Consider the following 27599-nt stretch of genomic DNA (forward strand, 5'->3'; position numbering starts at 1 on the left):
CCTTTGCGCATCTTCCAGTGAGTTCAGCGCTTTTAACCATGTCAATAACTTCTCATAACGGTGCTTCCCCTCTAGACAAAAGTTTCTCTTGGATATGTGGATTGGCAGTGTGCATTATAATTTGGTCTCTAATTAGTTTGTCATGAAGATTACCAAACTTGCACGACAATGCCAAATTCTTGAGTGCAGCAACGTAATCATCACCAGATTCCTCAAATTGTTGCTTCCTATGATAAAATTGAAATCCTGCCTCCAGCTGTGAAGAAATGTGCTTGCTGGACGTGTGGGTTCTTCGTCGGGGTCGCCTACACTCGTCGCCAATTTTGTTAAGAAGAAAACATTACGACATTCATGTGAATTACAAGCTTTTATTCGCAACGTTAAAACGACCCCGATAACAGGACATCCGAAGCTCGTCTTTCTCTTAACTGTCTTTCTCCACAACCTCCCTTCGAACTCCTGTTGCCTAGCGATGCTCGAGCCCAGTGTAAACACGCACTGTGCACGAGCATCACAACATATGATCATTGTCTCTGTGTAATGTGTGTGTGAGATGTAAAGTGCTCTGACAACTTACACTGGTATGAGTGACCCTATAAAAATAAGTAAATTAATCTAAGTGAGGTTATTGAGACTTGAGGGGCACTCTATTAAAGGGTGGTAGTGGGGAAATCTGTGGTGATCATTGGGGAGTGCCAACAAACTTGTCGCCCCAGACACCACCAGCACTAAAGCCGACCCGGAAATAACATGTTAAACTATAGCGTGTTATTTGAAGGCAAAACGTGACATTACGCCACCAGAAGTTGATCAATGTTTTTGTTAGCAAAGTTAAGGACAATGAGTACAGAAACCGAGAGTTTTAATCATTGTCGGAACTGAGACCGTAAGACTAACCACTTTAATTAAGGACGCCCACTGCACGTTTTCCAGGGCCAGTTCAGCTTCCCGGTCTAGTCCTACTACATTCTCGGCGTGACCGGTCACTGAGAATTTGAGACTAAGCGTGGGATGTAATTGTATCTAACAGTCCCATGCAGTCGACGCCAAAAGAGGCGTGTCAGTTATATAGATGGGCGTGTGACATCAATGCGCGGCGTCTTACGTCACACGGCCCTTCCTGTCATTTACATCTCAGGCTGGGTGACAGTTGCTTCCGTGTTCGGCTGCGTGCGCGAGCCACAGGTGTTCTCGACAGCAACAAGTGTCGATCCTCCGCCTCCAGCTATGGCTACTGATGAACTGGCTTCCAAGCTGAACCGGCGGCTGAAGGTGGAAGAAGGCGGCGGAGAGCCTCCGGGACTCGGGAATGGCGGAGCCCCAGAGCCGGAGCGGCAGAACGGGGAGTCCGCGCCAAGCGCTGGACCGGAGCTTAGCGCCAAGTTGCAGCGACGGAACGACCTGAACGAGGGGCTAGGCGAGCAGCAGCAGCCGAGCTTGCGGGTCTTCAACCCATACACCGAGTTCAAGGAGTTTAGCAGGAAGCAGATCAAGAGCATGGAGAGCATGTTCAAACAGTGAGTCACTTTGCCAGTCTACACCGCGCTGCGTACAAACAGCACTCCAGACTGCAGCCCGGCTGGTCCACAACGACCTCATACCAGTGAAAGCTGCTGCACTCTACCTCTGTGCGCAGCCCGCGCATGTCCAGCCCCTGCATATTTCCAACGCGTGCAGTATGTCGCCTACAGACCTGCAGCGCTTGCATAGAACACTCCAGGCTGTAGGGCACATGACCCAGAACCACCATAAATTGAATGGACCTTCTGCACGCTCCCTTTGCGCAATCCACACATCTCCCACTCTCTACAGACCACCAAAGTGTTCATCCACTCAGACCTACGTTCATGCAGAACATGTAAGCATCTTTCCTTGCTGCACCCTCGACACCAGCCTCTGCAGAACAAACCCGAGGAATGCGCGTTGGCACAGTGACTCACAGCACTGCAACGCTGTACACCCTCGGCAGATCAAGATAACGCTGAGGTTCGACAAAACATGAATACTTATACGGCTCTCTGTCCACGCATTCAAGGTCTACAGGTCAAGAGCACGTCTAAACATTGCATTAATCATACACCCCGTTACACACTGCTCTCTACCTTTCACACCGGCCCTTGCATATAAAGGGGGAGAGGAACACACTCGCACTGAGGCACTGCACCGCCCAACCCCCGAAGATCGGGAAATGTTTTGAAATAGTGAGTCAGATCCTGTCGCATACGGCTTACCAGGGCATCGATACAATCTTTTCTTGTAGATTTAATGAGCCCAGCGTTTCAAGCCTAACCCCTACTATATTTCTGTGCATGGGTTTGGGGTGGCCTAGCTGACTGCCACACGCCAAGCGAATCATGCCACCAGCAACTCATTAAACCGCCCAAAGGCACGTCTCAGCCAGTGCATGTGTTTTCTGGGGCACCTACTACACTTGGTGAGCGTGGACAGCCACCAAAAACGTGAGAATCCGTAAAGGCATTTCCACTCACTATGTACCTTAATGATACAGAATTGCCCTGTTACTTCTCCAATATTCTTTGGTGGTGGGAGAGCCCACTTCCGTGGCTGGAGCGTAACGGGCTATTGCATTCCCTGCGACACAAGGTGGGGGATAGGACAAGCCCTTCCAGGGGTAATGAATATCTCTGAGATATGGAAGATCCCATTTTGATATACACCTCTGTTCCCTGGTATATAATCAAGCAAGTCCGGGAAGGATCTTGGTGGTCAAAGGGTAGCGCTGGTACATCTTAAATCTTGGCCCAGCTGGTGGGAGGCTGCTTCACCCCCATCCTTGCCTGCTACACCTAAAAACACACTTGGGGAGATGAACAATGACTCGTGTTACACCTCGATAGATGCCATTGTAAGGGGTAAGCCCTGTCCTGTTAGTCACCCAAGTGGTAGCATGCAAGGTGTGAATCCAGATGTAGAAGGGGAAGTGCCCTTTCTATTTCCTGAATTTGCACGCCATCCCATCTTCCTGTTTCATCTAATCTTAGAGCTGTAGCTCTACTGCACCTCCATAAATTCTGAGTGCTGGTACAGCAATCTAAGCAATGCTTCATCCATTATCCTACTATGCATCAGTGCTATTTTAAGCCTTCTCTCACCACCTAAATACTTCCGTTCCCTGCTATAGCGAAGTCAGCATGTGGTGGAATACTCTGCCACATTTTGAACAGAACTATCCCTAGGTACCCGCAGTGTAGTACCATCTCTGCCACCAATGTGCCTTAAGAAGAGAAGCCACACTTCCAATATGCTGAAACATCCTTTAGTGTGCAGGCAGTGGCCTTTGTCACCAGTACATGTCAGTTCCCCCTCCATTAGATCTGTGTTCATTTAGGAAGGCGTGGAGCTTAGCTCCTGTCACACCTGTAGGGTTGAAAGGTCCTTGTCTGCAGGTCCTGTGGTTGTTGTACAATGTCTTTGATTAGCCTCTAGAATATCATCCTCGCCTTAGGACACAAGCCTGCAGTCCCCTAATACACATACAGCCCTCCCCAAACATCCCCTTGGAGGGGCCCTGACAATACTATACTGGAATAACCGTGGGGTGGGGTGGGGTGTGGTGTGGTGAAATCCACTTTTGCTTCCTGTCTATAGGAGGGCTTTTCTGCCTCAACAAATTGTGAGGGTGGAACCACCATTCATTTTTTGCACATTTTACACTTGCATGTCCAGTCACCTGTTGCCTGGGCATTTACAGACTAGGGCCCTCCTCTATACTCATTGAGGTCAGTGTCATGCCCAGCAGTGGTAGGGTTCAAGTAATACTCACCCTTGCTAAATTGGCATAGATAACCAGTTTCTATACTTGTGATCTTTAAAAGGAGGATCCAGTCACAGTTCACATGCTTACAAATGCAATCCCAGCTAGACTAGTTCACCATTAAACTTGAGTGAGGCACAGCAGCTGTTTGTGCACATTGACATGAACAATGCTTGGAACCAGTTGGTTTCAATGTGACAAGCAGGATTCCACTGGCAAAAGGGCCTGTATCCCGCCCTGCCACTGTGTGTGTGGAGTGGCAAGCTCCAATCTCATGTTTACATGTGGGGAAGATGATGTATGTTGGCCTTCACCAACCTATTTGGTACTTGGCCAGCTACTTCACTTAACAGCAATTCTCACAGTCATGCCCTACTGTAATTCAGTTGTTTTGAATGGCTTCAAGTGCACACCTTCATAATAATTCACAGTATGAGCTAAGCTCTTTGGTTTTAGCTGCTGAGTTGTACTTTGTTTACTGAAATATGTGGCTAGGAGACCGCTCCTGTCTTGGTTCTGAATTGTGAAATGAATGCCATCCAAGTGGAGCAGTAGTTTGTTTCTCTTGGACCTTAGTCAGATCTCCTCTATTCTTATTTTGCCTGAAGGCTGCTGCCAAAGACAGTCACGCCACACATATGTGGAGATGGACAGCACCACTGTCTTGCTCACTATCTAGAGCAGATTGGTCTGGTATGAATTTTAGTTAGTTTTCAGGCCTTCACACCTTATAGTATCTGTGTCTATCTTGAGAGTGTGGTCATTAATACAACATGGCTTCATGTTTTCCAACCAATGGATCATTCAACACAATCAGAAAGTTTCCTTGTGTTTCATGAGAGATATCGACATGCTAGAACCCATCACCTGGTGTCTCATGGAACTTGAGGTTAGATGTTGTCTAAGGCTGTTAAAACTGGTTTTGAGAATAATCAGACATAAAGGTAGGTCAGTTAGGCTTGAATACAACACAGGTGTGGAATTCCTGTAGCCTGACTCCCAGGACATGTAGTGTGGGGTCAAGGGCAGCGTGTTTTCACATTTATTTTGTCCTTGGGACAGGTAGACCCACCACCCTTCAACACAAACACCTTGGCTGCTAGATTACAGTACCACATTATGAAGCGATGAAGGGCATTGCAGTTCAGGCAATATTTGTGTCCATATGTTAAGGCTGTTCAAACTTGTATTTATGGTTCATTAATGGAAAAACTTTATTTGGGTGAGCACTGTAAGGAAAAGTTGGAAGCTTGGACTGCAATGCTGACAGTGGTCGGTCTCAGTATAAAAATGTGTACACACGTTTGCAAACTTTAACAATATTGGCTACGTATAATGCTCGCAGAATGCTCTCTGAAATGATATAAATATTTGCAGAAGCTTGAAAGTAAGATTAATGAGCCTTTGCTTTCCAATTAAATGTTCACAAAAATACAGCTAGACAAAACGTTTTGCTAAGCCTCTGTGAAATTTAAGGTACCATTTCTTTGAAGCATCATCCACTAAAATGTGTTGATGCATGCCAGTATTTAAAAAAAATATATGCATAATGAAAAATCAGTGGAACCTGCTTCAATAAGATTAGGGGAAACATGAAATTAAGCAGTCATTGGCACAAAATAAGTGTGACATTGGTGGTCAGCCTTTTGGTTTTGTCAATGGGTGTCTAGTTTTGACATGACTTGTAAAACGTTATGGTTGTGGGAGCTGTCAGGCCCTCACCATTATAACAAACATTGGCAAAAAGCAATAATATATTTTTTGTCTCAGAAAGCGCACATTGCCACATTTAATCTCTGACACGAAACAAAACTACTTTGTGTGCCGATATGCAAGTGCAGAATGCTGTCACAAACAAAGAAGTTGGCCTATAGACTGAGAAAGACAGAATGGTAATAAAAACAAAAAGTCTTAGTTAACTCAATACCTAATTAGGGGCCCAAACCTTTAAGTACACTCATTATATTTGCCCCTGCATTAGTGCAGATTCAAAGCTTTTATTGATTCACAGTAACTTACAAAAGTAGGCCATTAAATCGTACTACTAGAAAATATTTGTGAACTGCATTTTAGCACAAGCAAATATGCAGGTGTAGATTTGCTCATGCAGAAAGCTGTTGAGCGTTTACAAGTTCTCTTTCCCTCCAACCACTTTTTTCCCAACCATGGAAAAAGTTGTACTTCTGCCCTTGTCAGTAGTACATTTCCAACCATTCTCAGTATGGGAAAAGATTTGAGGAAAGCTGCTGAAAACCCCTAAAATAATGGAAATTAGTAGGTTTGCACAGACTCCAAAGCACATTTTAACCCAGGAACTATTGATTAACGCTATCTCCAGGCCCAGTATTTAGATCTGTGGAAAGATGACAAAATGTGGGAATAGCTAGAATTCAATCCCTACTATAGTAGGGTTTGAATTCTAGCGTTGTCAGAGTTGCTGCCTTAATTTATCGCCGCTTCTTATGGCAAAAAAGGGAAAAAATGTGTTTTTTTTTTTTTTTTTTTAACAGGCCAAGTAGTTTTGTAAAGCAACCTGTTTGATGGACAAGTAGATATATTATTAAATTCCACAACCCTGGCAACAATTATTTTTGAGTAACTGAAGGAAAAAAATGCTCCCTGCAAGCGCATTTAATGTAACCACCAGCATGCTCAGTTCTATATTACACCTTATAAAACCCTGATGAGAATATGTAGTTGCCTAATGATTTCCCTGATTTTTAGAATCTGCATTTATCAACTTCGCCTTGAGTTATTGAACCTGTCAAGTTTTTTCCTAATATCTGGAAACTCTTGAGGGGGGAGGTCCCTGGAAATATTTTTTGTTTATAAGTTAGTTAATCCTCTTAGGTGTTTCAGGCCTAACACTGAAATGCTCCGTTTTGCACTTTTGATTTGGTCCTCTCATTTAACTTTTGTCAGAGCAGATCGGTCAGTACTCTTCAAGTACTTTAGTGCTTTCCATCTTGTTAGGGATGAATTGCTTGCATTTAACCATCACCTTGCTGGGTTAATGGCTTACTAATTTCTCAAAAGAAAGACATGGAAAATAAAAAGATGAGGATAACAATTCGAAAAAAAAAAACACTAAATAATGTGAAAAAGCAGGAATAAAGTAGAAACGGTTTGGCCTGTGTGGCTAGGAAAGTCATGGAAAAGGGCAGGCTTAATGGGTACAACAGTCTTTTTGTCGTCCGCTCCTTAAACCCACCCCCCCCTTCCCCAAACCTCCGGCCAGTTTAGAGGTCTCCATTTCATTGAGCAAATGGAACACCTGGTGTTTGATTGATGGAAAGATTTGTCGTGCATTTTAAAAGGCACAATTGGAATTTCTAGCATGTACATGTGATTACAGGTTAATGGGAGTAAACGCTCGAATTCCTGGAGCTCTTGCCTGCACATGATCTTACCTTCTGCTGTGCAGGTTGCGTCCTGAAAACAAACCTTTTGGTTGCCAGTGACATTCCAGTATTCGACGTTTTCTTGTGAAAACGATCAAATGTCATAGAACCGGTGCGTTTTGCACAAAACGTTGTCCCACTCGCACGCCGAATTTGGCATCGGCCCTCTGGGACTCCAGTGTATCGGAAATATTCCTGGGCCTTAGGCTGAATGGGAGGGCTTAGGTGGGTGCTGACATTTGGGTCCCCTGCGCAGCAGGAGCCTGTGTTAGGGCCCGTCTGTGCAACCGTAAAGAAATGGCGAACACTTCATTTTCAGGTCGCGCATTTTAAGCCTACCATGGAACTGGGCAACTGGAAATTATCTTTCAGTTAAGTAAACGGCGTTTCACGGTTCATGTGCCAACACAGTCGGTCTGTCACCTGGATGGAGGAAATTGGCAATAACTACAGCCTGCATCAAAAGCCACTTCTTCATATGATGATGAAACAAGACTAAAATGCCCATTATGTAGCAGCACTACTAAAATGTCCGTATATGGTTATTTTTTTCTTATCCGATGTAAAGAAGCATTCATCTGTTATCTGTGTTTTGTAAGTTAGGCGTATACATTAAGGGAACAGCTAATCTGGTCATATTCAGGTTTCGACAGTTTTTAAGTGCATCTTCACTACATTTGTATGTAGTGCATACGTTTTGATCCTCCTCTTTCTGCATCAAAATTTAATGATGACAATAAAGAGCTATCCATTCATTCTAGAGCCGTAAACAGAATGGTATCTATATAAAAGTTATGTCTTCTGTTTATTAATAAATAAATAAAAACTCTTAATTTAAAAAAAAAATCTTGCATCTTGTGTGAAAACCAGCACACCAAAGTGGTTTGAGCAAAACCGTTGATTTCAGGCCGAGTTGCATTCCAATAATCCATAGTCTCAATGCGGTTTTAGAAATTATTTTGCCCCCAGACTCTTGCTATGAAATAATCTATGTTGTGTGTCCACTTTTGTTGCTGGTGGTTGTTCATTAACTTTTCAGTAGTGAGTAATCAGCTGCCAGGCTAGATTCATTGAGTAATAATGCAGTTTGTTTGCTTTGTGATAATTCGTGATCTTCAGGGATGGCAGAAATAAAGTAAATTGGGTATAACTGGTACAGTCTGTATATTATGGAGTTTTGAATAGCGCTAAGTATTTTGCCTTTCTGGAACATCAGAGCACTTGCAGGATGGAGGTACAACTTGATTTTTCATCCGAGGACTTCATCGTACAGTTGAGTAGGGTGCACAACCTAGTCCAGTTTCCTTCACGACAACCATTGTTCCCATTTAGTCTCAGTCGAGGGCAATCCTGAAGAGTTCAGTGTGTAGAAACTTTTCTGTACTGTGCAGCTGGATTCGTGTCAAGAGCGTTCCAGAGTCTTGGATCTTGTCCACTCAGAATTTGTTTTTCTAGAAAGAGGTTCTTGGTGTACTTTAACATTCTCAGTGTATTATAAAATCCATCCAACCAACATATTTGCTCTGCTTCTAACCTGTAAGGAAACAAACGTCTGTTAACAGGTTTCTGACTTACAAGTTGATCTGAAAACTGTTGCACTTATTACCTTGCATTGGTTACGCATGGTGCTTTGCAGATGTATCCATTCTATGGCTTAAGTGTTTCATAAGTATAGTTAGTAAACGTTTAGAGTATGCTGGATCATTCAGAACACACCTTTTCGATTGAGACAATAAGACAGCTGCAGTGTGACCAGACTGCTGTGTGGTCAAGAGGAGGTGATTTTATGTTTTGTAGACTTGTTCCTGTCTACTTCGGTTTCCTTATTTCCAGCCTGTTTGTTAAACGAGAAAACTAGCATTCCTCACACCAAGCACTGTAATGCCTCTTGATGTTATTTAAGGTGCCCTTTGCAGACCGGACAGGAATTTCTGGGGCACGTTCAAACAAGCAAATGTTAGAATACCAGCTGGCACTCCTCATCCCATGACATGGTAATGAGCGCATGTAAGCTGTACCCATGCCTGAATATATACGGTGTAGAAAGCATATCCAAACAGTCGCATACTTTTCCATATACTGTCTAAGCCTAGACATGTCCAAGGTGAGCAGTGGTTGAACTTTCTATGCAAGTGAATTACTTTATTTTGGATTGCAGCAGAATTGCAGAATACATTTTCATATATCTCGTTACCATGCAATGTTAAACATACTGTTAAAACTCATTAACTCACATAGCAGTCTATAACGCCCATCCTAGCTAACCAATGCTTAGGCTCTGTAATTGCAAAACAAAAGAAACACAAGTGGATTATAAAATCAACCAGAGGGGGAAGACCTAATGAAATGGTTCTTGCATCTAGGTGAACACAAGTTAAAACCTTGCACCAGAAACGAGCACTGTGCAGAAATGGTAAAGCAAGTTGAGTAAAGATCTTGAATGCTGTATCTTTATATTGTATTGCAGCATTTATGTAACACATACTACCCCTGTGTGGGGCATTGAAACGCTTGCCTATATGGGGAGCATGCTACACTGCTAAGGGTGTGTGGTTGTAAGGATATCGTCTTTGCTTTGATCCTTCCTGGAAAGAGTTTCAACGTTTTACATAATGACCACCAAGGTGTGATTATCGTGCTATGGGACACAGAACAAAGCAGTGTGATGGATGATGACTTGTGAAACAGAAACACAGTTTTATGGCTTTCATTGAGCTAGCAGCTTTGAACAATTCTGCACGACCTTTTATCCTCTTCAAAAATGTTTAACTAGATCCCTCATCCTTTCTCTTAAAGGATGAATTAGCAAGGTGCTTCTTCACCATTCTCCATAAAAAGGAGACTGTTGCTGAGAATCGATTGGTGGTTTGCTTGTTTGTAGAATCAGTGTGTATTCATGTGTACAGACTTGGTGAATGAATGAGTGGAGACCTTTGTATGAGAGCTGACTTATAAACGGATAAATATGTTCACAATGTCAGAAATTAGCCTTTAATTGGACTGCATGTTTTGGGTCATGATTTGTGCTATTATGTACAATTTGAAGTCCAACATTACACCACACATTTATGTTAAATACTAAGGTGGTCATTTTGACATTGGAAGTCTTTTACACAGACCGCCAATGTCACGCCCACCAAATGACCGCCAGTGTTGGTGGTCTTCCGACCACCATATTATGGCTGCCGGCTGCTCTCCGCCACTATTAGGCAGGGAAGCAGCCAGCAGCCATACTGGCAGTCGGTAGTCTAGTGGAGGTTGCCTCATCGCCACGTCACCACAACACCGCCCGCCGAATTACTTCACTGTAAATGGCGTGGCGGTGTTGTGGTGACGGGGCGCTGGTGGCGGAGCAAGCGCCATGGACCCCGTTCCCTCCGGGCGACCACCAGGTAAGGTGATCGACCGACAAGTGTGTGTGTGTGGGGGGGAGGGGTGCTCAGTCTTGTGTGCCTGTATTGTGGTGTGTTTGTGTGAATGGAGGGGGGCAGGGGTGTTGTATGTGGGGGGGGTGTCATGGCCTTGTGTGTGTGAATGAGTGTGCGTGTATGTGTGATGTGTGCCTGCATGGATGTATGGGGTTCTTTGGGGGGGGGTAGGAATGGGGATCAGGGGTAGGGGGGTGTCACTGCTTGGGAGGGCTACTGATGGGGTGGGGGGAGGGTCCTACATGGAGGGGGGTTGGGGAGTCCTGCAGTGGCAACAGGAATGATTATTCTTGTCACCAGTATCATTACTGCCAGGGATTCCGTGGCGGGGCAGCCACCACGGAATCCCTGGCGGTAAGAATGCTCAAAATACCACGGGCGGTGATAGGTGGGCCGTCAGGTCGAAGTGTGTCAACCTTCGTCAGGCGGTCCTACCTCCCCTGGTGGTACAGGTGGTGAACTGGCTGCAATGCAGCCAGTTCACTTCCATTGTCATAATTTGGCGGTCCTACACCGCCACACTGTCAGCGGTCTGGCCGCCACCGCCGGCGTGGTGGAGCAGGTCCGCCAGAGTCATATTGGCTCCCTAAGTATAATTAAAGATCTGTACTGTAACGGTAAGACTGCTTTGAAGGAAAACATCTGTAAAGCACATTGAAACAGTGCCACGAGAATAGCTTAATGTATGGACAAAGGGAAGTTTATGCACTAACAGTTGTGTCACTGCCGGTCAGACTATGTAGGCTTCAGGACATTAATATTGACCACAGCCTGCCAAAAAGAGAAGTGTAGAGCTTGCTGTTATTAGCGTTGAATTTCCACACTTTCTTTTATTTTTTTTTATTTTTTTGGGAGGAGAGTATTGGAACAGATTAAAAAGACTGCCAACCCCGCCCCTCCCTCTAAATGTGGGTTTAACACCAGTGAAATACTCTCAGCTAGAGCCCCGTAGCTTCTATCTCCATGCTTTCACCCCCTGTTCAGTTTCTCTCCTTGTTTAGTTTCTCTCCCTGAGTACTTCGGAAGAAATGTCACTACTTTGCAAACTGTCAAATGCCATTGTCCCCTTGGTGTGGCTCCTGTATAGGTTCAGGAGAAATGCATGGATTTGTACAGAACTTCCCTTAAGAGTGCACAGATAACTCTGTTTTTCTTTTTTGTATTTATTTATTTTTAAACACACACACTGTCTTACCCAGGCCCAGTATTTGATTTGCCTATAACCTTTGTCCCCATTGATGGATTTGCAACAAATTTAGCAGTCTCATGGCACATTCATCTAAGGTTCTGTATGACAGTTTTTGTTTGGATCTATGTAGAGGGAGGGGGAAAGTTAAGTATGGTGACGATGTTTGGATTCACAGGAAAGTTTGCTCTGCTATGTAACGGATTTACACTGTTACACCAAACTTGGTATTATAGCTTACTTTTGTTCATTTGGTGTAAATTTATTCATTCGTTTTTTTAAATAATAAGTCTTAAAGTTAATGAAGGATTTAAATGGTTAACAATTTGTATCTTTGCTGTTTAAATTTGGAGCCTGTCAACTCGATTCTGGAGTTTTTGACAGATATGATTGACAGGAGAAGGGCTCGGATTTATTTTATTTTTTTATTTTTTTCTCGCCCATTTTGAAATTGGCAAAAATTAAAGTCCCACACCCAGAGAAAAAAGTAAAAACTGCTGTGCAGTTATCAAATCAGAAAGCAAGTGCTGAATTCAACTGCCATTTTGGGAATGATTCACACAAGAATATGACTTTGGTGCTATTTGAAAAAGAATCCAGATGCAAGGAGACATACCATAACGAGTGGGTGACCCAAGGGCACAGGTGGTAGGGATTTGGAGGCATACAAAGGCTGAATGCAGCGACTTGGATGCAGTGGATTAGTGTGAAGTATGGGTTGGCTGATGTTGGGGGTTTTGGCCAGGTTCTGTGTCCCATCTCCTGCTGTTCAGCATAGATTGACCACCCACAGTTGGTTGGCAATAAGGCCTTGCGGCAGTCCAGGATCTGCAACTAACACTTCACTCATGTGCAGCAGGGGCTTGGAAATAAGGGACATCATAAATAAAAGTGAAATTCAGTAAAAAAAAAAAAAAAAAAAATAGAGTTCTGGTTCAGATGCTCAAAACCACAGATTTTTGGTCATCATTCTTAAAGCACCAATTTACCACTGGTACGGAAACAAACAAACAAAAGCTATCAAAAGAATAACATGATTGGCAGAGCAAGTCTACAGTGTGTGTTAGCGCTGGTAGCCATAACTGGCAAATGTACTTTTTTTTTTTTTTTTTGCCATTTATGCCAGAACCATATCTTTGTTTTTATCTGTGGTTTTGTTTTTTTAGTATGTAGGTAACGAGATACCCCCCCTGCTGTACATTATAAGGATATTGCAAGTCATCCAGGAGTTCTGTGGCCCTGTAGAAGAATAAAGTCATACTTGCATGGGAAGCCCTCTCTTTGAGACCTGTACTAGTATGCAGGCCTGTTGAAGCCTGCAGTGCCACATTTGGCAAGATCAGTCGACCCCGCATGATCTTTTGTGCTGTCAGCCTGGAATGATGAAGAGTGCAATGATGACGAGAGTGGCTCTAGACATGACCTCACTGAGAGGACCACAGACCCATGAGGTCCAGGAGTGCCCAGAGCCTGTTCAAAGTGCTTTGAGAAGTGGCATAGCACAGATACCATCAACATGAATGCAAGTAAGGGAACTGGGTCCCCAGCCCCTGGTGTTGTAGTAAAGTAAAAAACATATTTTGGGGTGATATGAGACCTTAACACTCCCAGACCAGGTGCTGCTGCATCAGTGATGGCTACACCCCTGGCTCCAAGGGAAGGAGCAGAATAGTTAGCTGAAGTTTGTGGGAAAATCCGAGAACCTGAGGACATTTTGTCACTCGATAGACATAGTCTTCATCTCAAACATGAACTTTTTGAACCCTGCCTGCAACATATTAAGTAGAATCATCACAGGTGATATTGGGTGTAATAATAATAATCTGGTGGTTGTGAGAAGGTGTTTTTTTTTGTAAGCATTGTGAAGTATTCCCAATGGTTATGCTTAGATGTTGTACTGTTTAATGGTTGCTCACTGTGGGAGGTTTGGAGTGGTAAGAATTGATTAGAGTATACCAGTTTTGGTCTTTACTTAAACAAATATCATCTGCAGGTTGCATTACATGATTACATGCTGGTGGAAACTGGTGTGCTGCTATTGATGATTGTTGTTTTTTTGTGCTTATTAGTAGGTTAATTTTGACTTTGAGGAAACGTTTAAACAGAAAGTATCATATATTTGTATTATCATTTTAGGGTAATTTCTCAAGGTTTTGGCAGCTGTCCCTTTAGGGTTTTGGACCATGCTGTTCAAAGTATGCTCATGGCATTGCAGTGTACCATTTTGTGCATGATGATGCTTTATTTTATTAATACATATAGAATACTAATTGGTTGCTATCAACACTGTTCTTTTGGAATAAAGTGACATTGTTTATTTAAGGTAACTATAAAGGGCTTTCAATATTTGTGAGCTCAGACAGAGGTTGAGCAGTCTGTTTGTGGGATGTAAAAGCTTGTATATCTGTGTGTGTGTGTGTATGTGTATATATATATATGTGTGTGTATATGTATATATATATATATATATAGTACAAGTGGGACTACTTTGTCATGGATGCTGAAGATGATTAGATTGATATTTAACCAATGAAACCTCTCAATGATGATCAACATGCTTGAGGACAGGTTTTGAATCCAGTCTGATCCTTCAAATGAATATTGATTTCCCTTGTGATGAAAATAGATAACCTCAATCAGTCTTTGTAGGTTGATTAGAAAGATGTTCGAAGTGCTTTCCACCTGCAGTTGATGTTGACTAGGGTGTTTTATATGGGTCTGTCTCTTCACATGCACATATATGCGTGTGTATGTATGTGTGTGTGTATAGATATATATATATATATACATATCTACGTACACACTAAAAAAAAAAAAGGTAATTGTAATGTTATAGTTAGATAAATTTGTCAGTGATAAGATTAATGTTTTGAACTAAAAAAAAAAAAAAAAAAAACACAGAAATTCACCAATTATAGTTAGCAGAGCTAACTATAACTTGCACCCCGCCATACTGCTGATGATCTCATATTACATCGCTCATGACGTTTTATGATCTCGTTTGTGACATTAGTGAGGACAGCTCAAATGTCATCAGTGATGGCATCACTGATGTAAAAATGTATGTGAATTGTGCTCTAGCAGAAGTTGTATACGTTTTTTGCCTGTTTGTATATATCCACATTTGTGACTGAGCAGTCTGTATTTGTTACTCGTTTTTAGGTCTAACCTAGGCAGGATGCATGCACTGTCTCTCGACATGTTGTGATCTACTTCTGTGGACTTTCACCACGGCCATCACACACTCATCACTTTCATTCGTTCCTTGGCCTGACATTCCAAATTCCTTTGGATTCCTAGGTAAATGCTTTGCATTTGTCCCACCTTGAGGCTGTTTTGTTACTGCCTTGGAGACTGGCCCTGTTACATGGATTATTGCACGATGGACCCGATACATTAGTGTGGGGGCACTACTTTTTTCTTTTTACTCGCCAATTTGCACTCATGGTGGTATGTTGTTTCTTTCTTGTTTTCAAGCATCTTGGTATTTCTTTGTGATGTCTGCGGGGTTTTATTTATTTTTTTTAAATAATTTTTTTCCAGTTTTATATAGCACAAACTCGACACAAAGATTTTAGAGCGCTTTACATGAGCACCAGTTACATTACACAAAGACACATTAATTTTTGGTAGCAAGGGGAGATTAAGTAGTTAGCACAGGATGTTGAGCCGGCTCCAAGACTCTAACTATGAGCCCCAGCTCCAAAGTCTGCAGCTCTAGCTGTTACACCACATCCTCTCCCCTAGTGTTCTTTGTCTGGTGCATATTGGGGGTGGGGACAGTCTGGGAAGTTCTCTTGGTCATTTCTCGGTGAGGCCAGTGGTTCCTTCTGCTTTTCACCACTCAGCCATAGATGGGAAGTGGTGAGTTTGTCAAAAGTGACCACAGAGCACGACCTGTGGGCGGGGGGAAACTTGAGTCACGTACAAAGATATTAGATGCATGCATTGTGCACGTATAAGTGCATTGCACTCTTGTGTAGAGAGACAACCGGGTTCTGCCCAAACGAAATGTAATGTAATAGAAACCTGTGCCTTCGCTACCTTAATGCAACAGGTATTTTTCCTTTCCGCTGTGCGTCCCAGAACTTTCCGACTCTTGTGTTGGGATTTTTTTTTTTTTTTTTTCTCTCTTTTTTTTTCTCTCTCTCTCTTTCTTTTCTCTCTCTCTCTCTCCCTCTACAGTTGAGACCCTCGTAAATTCATCTCTGACAAAGGCCTCCCCGATTTCCCTGAGCACTAGTCCACCTACCCCTGCTGTAGTTGGTAAAGCAAAGGGGCAGGTGAAGAAAGGGACGAGGGAGCTGGAGGGTGAAGGGGGTGACTCCACGCACAGCCAAAATATCATAATAAATCTTGTATGGCGCTCCTCTCCTGCGAAATAAATTGTCGCAGTGATCCCTACGTTTGTGGCTCATATCTAATGCCAGTGCCACATTTACCCTCCTTGGAAAGCCCAGGAATCTCCCTAACACCACATTGGATAGGCCATCTTTATATGGGTTGACTTCATAATATTAGTACTGTTGAAGCTCTATGTAGGGCTAGCCTCAATTACATCAGTGCAGTGTGTGCCCTGGCAGAAACAGATTTCCAACCGTCCACGTCTGTTTGCAAAAACCACAGGGTGCTTAGAAACGGTCTGAATGCTGTGCAGCACACTCTATAATGTATTGGGTGTTGATATTGTCATTGGAAGTTCATTGTCTGCTTTTCATAAGAAATGATGGGTCACAGTGTACTGTCCCTTTCCATAAGGTACTAATAGAAAGTGCGCATGCACTATCCCTCCCTGACAAAGAATAGCTAGAAGTGTCGATATGCTTGAAGCAGATGATCAAATAACATTTTGTAATTCTTACTGTTATGTGCAGCTTAACACCACATCTTCCACTGCAAACCTGTTTTCTAAATGTTGTGCCCAGTTCTGTTAAATTCGCCTTCAGTTTTTTTTTTTTTTAAGAACCAGCAAACTCGATAAATGCTTGTCATTTTATATTTGACTTTAGCTTTTTGTTACTACTTTTGGTTAAATCTGTGCAATTTTGAAATGTTATAACCTGCTCTTGCTTGTGGTGGCCACTGTGACCCGAATAATCATAGTTCTCTGTTCTGCACTAACGTATGCCTTAGTTTCCGCCAGAATCTAATACTCGAGACATTGATTTATCTCTGAAGTAAATAATCGCACATCTTCGTAAGAATGTATTGAACACTTTAGGGAGTCTGATGTAAATGGGAGCCTTTGACGCATAAATTGGGATTAGAAAATGATCACCGCATCTGGCAGCTCATTCCATACCGCGTCTTACCTGGCTGCCTATCGCCAAGTTCTGGAGTCAGCTAAATTAAATATTTAGGTTGATGAGATAGAAAAGTGGGAAGTGTTTGGTTCCTTTGTAGAGCTTCTACATTCTAACTTCCTCATTCATCTAACCGTTGGCTCCCTTCCCCTTTTGCTGCAGGCATTTGCATTTCACTTGAGTCTGTTCACTCTTCGTCTTTGTGCCAAATCTAAAGATCTTTGCAACCTTGTTGGAACATTTAGTCGTAAGTGCTTAACCCATTACAATGTGCACGAAATTTGAACTTTCTTAACATTCTAGTGCTTTCAAAACGCGTGTGCCAATACAAGGAGGAACATCTTACACTAATGAGTTCACTCCGGTAGATCTCTGAATTGACATTTATTACAAATTACAAAGCATATTCATCGACTTTCGTTTCCAGCGTATAAAAAGACATTGGCAAGACTGGGGGCAAGCTTCATGTGTATAACTTTTTCTCTCGCTCCTAATAGCAGCAAGCATGTAATTTTATTTTAAAACAAAGATTATATTTTCCTCAACTTCAAAGAAGAAGTTAACAAACACAACTACAAATCACATTAGATAGGCAACAATGTTGTCCCAGTTTACCTCATAAAATCCTAAATTTCAGGATTGTGGGTGAATTTGTTGTTACATAGACTTTGTTAGGTGTGTTTCCTTTTGAATTTCTGGGGGACTGGTACCTTAGAAAAGTGGATTGTAAAGGGGGGAAGGAGGGGAACACTGTTCTATTCTAGTCTGGTATTGCCAAGGGCCTTACAAGGTACAACAGAGGCTGGGTGTGCACCTACTAGCTTGGACATCTTTGATTTGTTGACCAACAACCCTCCCTTTGAGTATTTAATAATTCCGCAACCTTCATACTGCCCCTTTGGTTTCCTTTTTTTCCATTTTGGACTTAAAAAATGACCTTTTGATCATAAGGGTTTAACTGTGGGCAGGGATGTAGCTTGGTCAGTACGATTGGTGGTTGTGATCTTCAGATTTTTGTCACAATCAGACCAGCATATAATGTATAAATACATTATATCATAAGCATGGTGTGTGGGAGGGGCCTAAGGGGCAGTAGAAGGAGAGGAATGCGGATTGGTAAAGTTACTAAGAGAGGGAAAACGCAATATTTTGTCAAATTCCCAATACATTTGACAACTCTAAAAACTGAGAGGAAGAGGGTGCATTTTTGTCTGAATGAATGTAAAAATTCCTGGTGAAATCTGGCAGACATCTCCGAATACTCCGACTGAAAGCATATGTACCCAACTATTTATAAGAAAATTCATTGATGAAGGGGGTGTACCACCTCAGACCCCTCCTTGAAGCTATGCCTCTGACTGTGCGGCTTCTTGTTCCATAATACTAGAGTGCACACACTTATATCTCTGCCTCTTAGTTTAAAGTTGTGCATAACACTTTGATACATGCAGGAGTCGTTTTCTCTGCTCGAGGTTTGCATAGTCTGAGCAAAAATTTAGGACCTATAAAATGGTATCTCATCACTTATAATTAAACTGTTATGGCCCCCAAACCTTGTCAATTTGTTACTGGCACTCTATCCTTTTTGTATCATCCTCACTAAAGCCATGCAAAGCAGTCTGTTACTACCTACCACACAGCAAGTCTTGATGCCATGGCACTGCCCCACATGTAAGCAATGTCTCACTTTGGAGTTCTGACCCCTAGTGAAAATATTAAACTGAGTCTCTGCAGGTGCACCTACTATGACCATCTTAGCCAGCAGGGCACTAGAATCTCTAATTTGGTTTACATTTCGCCCTAGTTTATTTCAGAAGATCCCAATTTAGAATATGTCTGAATATTGTGGTGAAAGGTATCCTGTTTTGTCCTATACCTGAGATTGGCACAATTGAGTTAAAGGTGCATAATAAGTAGCTTCATCCAGTATACAGCATCTTGGTTTTAGTGAGGTGGACGCTGCATTAAATAGCTATTTCTCTTGAATGCAGAAGCACCCCCTCCAACTTCTTACAGAGTATGCACATCATGCAGTAATTTTGTTTTCCCTTCATCAAGTGCAATTTGGTGTGTTATGGAGAAGTACCTCCTATGTCATGGATGTACCCCAATCTTTCTTTAGTCCCTGGTCAGAAATCTAGTTTACCGTCTCCTATGTAGCATTTGTTAGTTTCATTTCCCATTGCAAGACTGTCAGTCCTGATGGAGGGTTGTGTTAACAGGACAAACATTCAGTCTTTGTTCACTACTAACTGTGAAAGTAATAGACCAGTCCAACTTTGCTTCCTTTTTACTTGAAGGCTCTTTCAGAGGTGAGCTCTTTACGTCTCAACTACTCAGCCATCTTGGATGTGGAGTCCTCTCCAGGGTTCCCATCACTAATTGAAAGGGCCAGAGCAGCGATTCTTAAACATTTTGGCTTCTGTGGATACCTACTCAATCATTACTGAAATCCAGAGTCACTCACAGTATCATTACCTGAAACCTGGGCTTCCCACTGAGTCATTCCTGGAGGCTAGGGACCTTGGCCTAAGCATTTTCAACAGTTTGAATCTCAAAACAATACACAAAATACAGAAGCTAATATGCATCAAACAAAAACAATTGCTATTTTATTTTTATATTTATGAATTATAATATTTTAAGGGGTAGGCTGGAGCTTTTCTAAATTCAGTTGAGGTCACCCATCCTCCGTACTTTATTCTGTTTGCTGTACTCGCTGCTTCTACAAATAAATTTAAGGATACCAACATAATTTTTTACCTCCAGTTACAAATTCCTTCACAGAACATTAAAAAATCAATTTTGCTTCTTTATATATACTTTATTAATTTGTTAATATTTAATTTTCTAAAGAGTAGAGGAACCCCTGAGTAGGAGTTATGGTCCCCATGGGCCAGCAAACCACAAGATAAGAACCGTTAGGATAGCAGAAATCCTCTTCTTGCCTTTGGAAAGTGAGTACACTCATCCTAAGGAGATCCCTTCAAAAAAGGTGAAATTGCTTCCTGATTTAATTTATTACACCAGTTGATTCTGTAGCTGCCCCTCTGGGGAAACATATATATTAGAAAGGTTCTTGCTATAACCCAGCTTCTTCCACCTCTCTGGGTCGTTGCAGGTCACGGCCACCAGCAGCCATTATTGTAAAACTGAAAGTATACCTTTCCTCTTAGGCATAAAAAAAGACCGCGCTCCAAAGTTCTTTGATGCAAATTAAATTTAATGGCGACGCATTTCGCTCTTCTTCACAGCCCATAAACACCACAGTGCTCCACTCTTTAAACTTTAAAGAGACCTAATCCACCCACCAATAAACATAGTAAAAATACTTTGAAACATGCCTCAATTCGATCATACCACTTAATAGCAAAAAAAGAGAATGCAAAAGAAAAAAAGAGAGAAAAAAGGGGGGATGGGGGATTTACAAGAAATAAAAATATGTAATCAGTATATAATGTGATTTTAGCGAAAAATAACCATTCTTCAGCATAAATGCAATATTAAGTCTCCAATGTTGCCTACTGATCACATAATATCATTTTCTTATTTCAATAATTTCTACCCATTCCTTTTTTGCAATAATTCGATTTTATAATAAGCTAATTAAAACCTCTCTTCACTTTTCAGAATTCACTTTACATTTTAATTTCTTAAATTTACATTCTACATATCTGACCAAGTGGCCATAATAATATAAAGCTTCAAATCATAAACATTTCAAATACCATTATCAAGGGATAAATCAGCAATTTTTCTCTCTGTGGAGAACATATGTCCTTAAAACATATTACTTATGACTTTTAAAAGCCAAGAAATGTAACATTCATTTTTGTAAAATCATGTGGGCTTAAAATTCAGCCCACATGTACAAAAAGTTCCTCATCCATATTGAATCCCATCAGAGTCTTAATATGAAGACGGAAAATATATTCTGATTCCATTACGCATAGCCTTCTTTCCCTGTCTCCACCTGTAGCGGAACACAGCCCCCTATTAAAGCCTAAAAATGAAAGCATGTTAGGATTTGACGAGTGCATTTCTTTCCAGTGCCTTGCTACTGGATAATTCTGATCACAGTTCTTTATTGCCCTCAAATGTATAAGTATTCGCTTCTATAAAGGAAAAATTGTACTGCCCACATATATTAGACCACCTTGGCAGGTAAGGACATAAATGCAAAAGTCACTATTGCATGTAATACATTTATAAATTTTCTTACTTTGTCCATTTGGTAACAAAAAAGTCTTCACGTTCTTACTACCTCTACATTCCTTTCATCTTCCATACTTAAAGAAACCTTTCAGTTCTGATAATCAACCTTCCTGTTTGGTGTTCATACTCAAATTACTCTGGACCAGCATGTCTCTCAAGGACCTTGATTTACGGTAGGTGATCAGAGGGTATGGTGTAACCTTCTTTCCAATAACAGGATTAATTCTTATCAGATGCCAATGTTTAGTGGTCATTGTCTTAATCTTTTTTGACTCTGAATTATAGGTGGTGATCAGTCTTACTGCCACTTCATCTTTTTTAGGTTTGGGCTTCTGAGTAAAGAGATCTTGTCTGCCCGAGACCTAACTCTCTTTTTGGCCGCCCTTAATACATGACGGGGATAACCTCTAGCTCTGAATTTATCTATCATAGTTTTCTCTTCCTGCATGTATGCTTCCACGGTATTACAGTTACGTTGGCTCTAAGGAGTTCTGCATGGGGGATACTCCATTTGAGATTGGTGGGATGATGACTGTTCGCATGTAGTAAACTATTACCAGCTGTTTGCGCAAAAGGGAAATACATACTTTATCTCCCTCTATCTTCACATGTACATCCAAAAAGGTAATTTCCGTGCTATGTATCTGGTGCGTAAACGCCAGATTCAATTTGTTGCATGAAATATGTTCCTAACAACCCTGCAAAAGACTTATAGGGCCATCCCATATTACAAAAGGATCATCAATTCACCTGGTCCATATTATTATATGCCTAATCCATCTGATATTCCCTTACGTCCAAATATGTTGCTCCTCCCACCATCCCAAGAAGATACCTGCAAAATGTGGATCACAACAACTCCCCATCGCTGTACCGGTGACTTGTCAATACCACTCATCATTAAACAAAATGTAGTTATTCGGTATGCAGAATTTCAATATATCCAAAAGTATAATTGTGTGATCAAATAAGTAGATGGCCTTATCTCGAGAAAAGAAACGACAGGTCCCAATCCCCAATGCATGATCTATACATGTATATAATGCTACCACATTCATGATAGCCATCAGATATGTAGATTGCCATGGTACCTCTTCAAGTTTGGTGATGAAGTCAGCACTATCTCTGCAATATGAGGGTAGATTTAAAACATATGGCAGCAAATACATATCTAAATAGATAGAAGTAGGTTCTAAAAGTCTGCCATTTGCTGAAATGATAGATCTGCCTGGAGGATTATCTTTGTTTTTATGAATTTTAGGGAGCATATAAAAGCAAGGTCCCGCAGGTTTTTGAGCATACAAAAATGTAAACTCTTCAGAACTCGAAAGACCTTTTACTCTCCATTCAGTTAAGAGATTATGATATTGCACAATAGATTGCTTATTATCATAATATCCTGACATCTCATAGTCATTTACCCTCATCAGTTGTCTATTTGCCTCCTGTATATATTTCTGAACATCCCACAGAACCACACTGTCCCCTTTATCAGAAGGCTTGATTACAATATTAGAGTCCGGTGTCAATGATTTCAAAGCTGACTTTTGAGGTTCATCCAAATTTTCTTCAAAATGGTTCTTACACTCTTTCCATATCTTCATAAGATCACCCACTACAACCTCATGAAAAGTGTCAATATTATCGTGAGGTGTATTGGGGCTATACTTTGATTTAGGTTTAAAAGAGTTTGAAACCGTTCTATCCAATTCAAAATCCATAGTCACTAGAAAATCTCTCTCTGTGTCGTCATCCAACGCCCGTCCTTCCAAATCACTCAAAGCCATGAGTCCCTCAGTATTACTGAGGCATAAACTGTCAAATGTATGGCTCACTATATAGGGGATTAGATCAAACCTTCATCCTTTTGCCCTTTTGTTGGGAGAAAATCTTCATCAATTTGAGTTTACGAATAAACAAAAACAAGTCTATACCTGTTCTGCGAAAAATCTATATTGGCCACAGGGCAGGAAGACAAGCCTAATTCCAACAGGGCTTGTTCACCTTCATTTAGCTCATCTAAGAACACATTTATAACACTTAAACCATCCTTACCCATAATTTTTTCTTACTCTGCCATTTGGCCCTCCCTTGCAGCATATCTGTTTTGTCTCCCTTTTTCTCCTCTCCTGGTTTTTCCCCCTCTTACATTGCTTGTGCCTCCTCCTGGTCTGATTTTCTTTCGTGGACCCCGGCTGTGCTGTACAAAATGGTACTCCTCCAACGTTGTAAAAGGAGGTTCCTCCCGCCTGATGGTATGTCTCTGCTCTTCCAAATCCGAAAAACTCTCCTACCCTGAGTGAAATCTGGAGACATTTCCTAAGCAGTCACAGACCCCCTGAGGAGGCTTTGTGGACCTCCAGGGGTCTCCGGACCACAGGTTGGGAACCACCGGCCTAGGTGATTTCACCCTGTGCAGAAGCATTCTGCTGGGATTTCATGACTCAAGTTTGAGAGAAAGCTGTTTTCCCATCGTGATTAGGGAAGGTCCTCCAGAAGCTAAAATGAGAACATATTTTCTGTAAATTTATGGTATCTTTATCAGCCATATGAGAATGAAGTCTGACATTCTCAATAAAAGGCACTTCCAGCAAGAGCAGCCTGTCAGTTGATTCTCTTGTGTTCTACTGCAGCCTCCCATAGTGTTCCACAGGACATCCAGAGCGCTAACTGTCTTACTTACGACAAAAGTGTGGCACACCTGAAGCCATCTTGATTGAACCAAACTGGTAAAACCCAAAACATTTAATTTTTAACCAAACAAAATTAGGGGGTTTGTTGTGTAATAGGAATTATGGTTAGCGCTGTAGAAAGAAAAATTAGGACATGTTTTAAGTGAGTTCTAAAATATCTTCCTGTTGTACTTAGGCTGCTCCTGTTTATCAGTGGATTTCCTTGTGTTCTACTGCAGCCTTCACGGTGTGCTAAAGAACTAGAGCACTAATAGTCTTATTTATGACAAAAGTGTGTCACATTTGAAGCCATCTTGATTGAATCAAACTGGTAAAACATTATATTTAGAAAGCAACAAAATGAGGGGCCACGTTTTGTCATAGAAATTATAGTTAGGGCTCAAGAAAGAAAAATTAGGACCCATTTCAAGTGAGTTCTCAAATGCCTTCCTCTTGTTTTTCATTAAAACATTCTGACATGTAGACTGAAACATGCACATTCGCAATGTGGTGACTGGAAAAGTTATGACCCTCTGTGCGTCTGCCCTATGTATTGTATGTGCATATGTGTGTGTGTGTGTGTATGTATGTATGTATGTGTATATGTTTCTGTGCTTGGCATGTTCGTGGATCATTGCATGGCTCCTGGTTTTTTTGGGTTGTTATACTAGATATCTATGAATTCCTGCTCTCATCTTATCACACTTATCTACTCATCACTCTTATGTCATGTCTCTATCAAACTATCCTCAATTCTCACTCTGACTCATCCCAAATCCCTTCTACCACTTTAATCTCCTAAATATCTCTGCCTAAGCTCCTCCCTCCACATCTAACTCACCAAACCTCACTCTACCTCTGTGACCTCCCACACAACCCTACTAAATTCTCCTGCATTCATCTCACCCTGCTACTGTGCTCTCCCTAACCCTTCCACATACTCTTCCCCCTCCACCCCCTTTACTCATCCCAAGCCTTTGGGTTGAGTAAATGAAGGATATACTCCCAATTAACACTTCTGGATTTATTTCCTCCTCCACCCCTCAATTACTCCAGTCTAACTAACAAACTCTCATATCCGCGGCTCAAATTAACTCATAATAATACTAAAACTGTACTCATTATTTAACAATACTAATCCATCACTAATTCTTGTTAGGTTCTGGAGTAGCGTGCTACTCATCGAAAAGCGCTTCAACGCCTCGTCAGGGGTAGTAAGCGCTATATAAATACGATTACAATACAATTTATGCCAAACGTGGCACATCTGACCGCCATCTTGATGGAATCAATGTGAGAAACTAAAAGAATACTGCAGTAAAGAGATTAGAGAGCTTCATAACAAAGGATTCTCCCAAGATGACCACCAGAGGAATAAGAGCCTAAATGTAGCACAAATATCACCCAAATGTAGCCAGAGTATAACCCACAGACAGAAGTGTGCAAAACACTTGATGGTTTTTTTTCTTTTCAGTTTTATGTAGCGCAGACTTGACCTGAAGGTATTGGAGTGCTTTACATGGGCATCAGATACATTACACAAGAACAAATTCCTTTTGGGCTTTAGGCATGGGAAGATTAAGTGATTTGCCCGGAATCACAGGATGTCACTGCTGACGGTGAAAGTTGAACCTGGTTGCCTAGTTGCAAAGTCTGCAGTTTGGCCATAACACCACATGCTCTCCCTTACGTGCAACATATAAACAAGAATCAACTGGATAAAAAAGCATTAAAAAAAACAAATAATTTAAAAGTGCTTTGTTGCTATTTGGGAACTCAGAGTATCTTCTCATTTTAGTTTTTTAGAACACTACCCATTATTTATATGGGAATAAGTCACTCTAATTTTTATATTTAGGAAATGCTTTTGGTATTGCAGTTTTGATTACATCTAGATAACGTCAGGCCTGCCACACTTTTGTAATAAATATGGAGTGTTAGTAATCTAGTTGTTCATTAGAATACTGTGGGGAGGCAGAGGTCAGGGGCATGGGCTTGGATAATTGAGGGCAGAGAGGAGGGGGCAGAGGCAATAAATTGACCACGCTGAGCAGGTGGGAGGGGCAATGGCAGAGCACAGGATCATGGATGGCAGGGGCAAAAAACCAACCATGCAGCATAGGCAAGAGAGGCTGTGGCAATATACCATACCGCTGAGAGTAGCAGCAAGAGGGAGTACACCCATGCATGCCAACAGACCCGGTTCAGGCTGGAGACTCCCAATTTGATTTTAAGTCCAAAAGGGTTTAATTTTATCTGTCTCATGCCCAAAATTTCCCCTTTTTCAGTGTAATTATCTTCCTCTTACCAAGTTCAAAATGTTGGCATGTATGGTACAGTGGATCACAGAGGGCAGGAGGAATGGGATAGGAACATGGACTTGGATTAATAACCGAGGCAGGAGGGCGATGGGCAGAGGCACCAAACTGACCTTGCAGGGCAGGAGTCGAGGGTTGCAGCAGCACAATACAGCACACAGGGCAAGCGGGACGGCAGTGCAGCACAACAGGTCTTGGAAAGCAATAGGAAGGGACAAGGGCCATGCACATGGACATCGCAGAGAGGAAAGATGCTAGGGCAGTAAACTGACAATACCGGACAGACCGGAACGATAGTTGCAGCATAACAGACCATAAAGGGCAGGAGGGAGTAGGCAGGAGCACGACAACAGACCAGACAAAGCAGGAGGGAGGGGATGGGGCCTGTGCATGAAAAACGGGGCACATGGGGCAAGGAGGCAGGGCAGGAGCAGTAAGGTGACATGGAGGGTAGGTGCAAGGGGCTCTGGCAGCATAGAAGGCCATGCATGGTGAGCGGGAGGGGTAGTGGCAGCATAACGGGCATGGGGGTCAAGAGGGAGCAAGCAGAGGCATGAACATAGGATCATGGAGTACAGAAGGGAGGGGGTGGGGCTGGACACAGACAAGCGAGGGCAGAGGAAGGGGATTCATGGCGGTCCACTCGGGCAGGAGCCGTTACAGTACAACAGAGCATGGAGTGCAGAAGGGAGTGGCAGTAAAATGGACCATGAATGACCTGAGGGAGGGAATGGAGGCATGGAACTTGGACAAGCAGGGAGGAGGTGGCAGGACAGGTAGCAGCCATCTGACCATGCTAGGCAGGTAGGTGGATCAGTGTCAGCTCAACAGAACACTCAGAGTAGATAGAAGGGGCAGTGACAGGCCCATGGAACATGGTGGGCAAAGAGGAGGGAGCAGGGGCTTGCACACTGACATTGGATGGCAAGGTAAGGAGGATATGAGCAGCAAGCTAGGCACAGAGAGTAAGCAAGAGGTTAATGATGGGGAATAGAATTTGGCAGGAGAAGTGGGCAGGGTCATCAAGCTAAATGGAGGGCAGTGGCAGCACATCAGACCGGGCAGGTGGGAGAAGGCTGGTGCATGGACTCTGACAACAGAGGGTAGGGAGGAGGTCGATGGGGCAGCAAGCTAAATGTTCAGGGCAGGCAGAAAGGGCAGTAGCAGAACAATGGCCACAAAGGGCTGTAACGGAGCAGGGGCATGAGCTTGGACAATAGATAGCAAAGAAAAGCGGGGGCAGGAGCAGCAAGCTTGAGTGATCATAGCACTATGCCAGGCAAGGCCCTGTGTCCACCTGC

At 42.3% G+C, this 27599-nt stretch overlaps 1 protein-coding gene across 1 annotated transcript in view; it reads left to right on the forward strand.

The window, feature by feature from the left end:
- Positions 1-1094: 1094 nt before the first annotated feature.
- EFHD2 (EF-hand domain family member D2) overlaps positions 1095-27599 on the forward strand; it is a 106877-nt gene continuing 80372 nt past the window's right edge. Inside the window, exon 1 of the mRNA XM_069240776.1 lies at positions 1095-1517. Within this exon, the coding sequence (XP_069096877.1) occupies positions 1228-1517 (290 nt within the window). The 5' untranslated portion in view covers positions 1095-1227. The remainder of the gene's footprint in view (positions 1518-27599) is intronic.

The sequence above is a fragment of the Pleurodeles waltl genome, chromosome 6 (assembly GCF_031143425.1).
Source record: "Pleurodeles waltl isolate 20211129_DDA chromosome 6, aPleWal1.hap1.20221129, whole genome shotgun sequence".
Taxonomy (NCBI): domain Eukaryota; kingdom Metazoa; phylum Chordata; class Amphibia; order Caudata; family Salamandridae; genus Pleurodeles; species Pleurodeles waltl.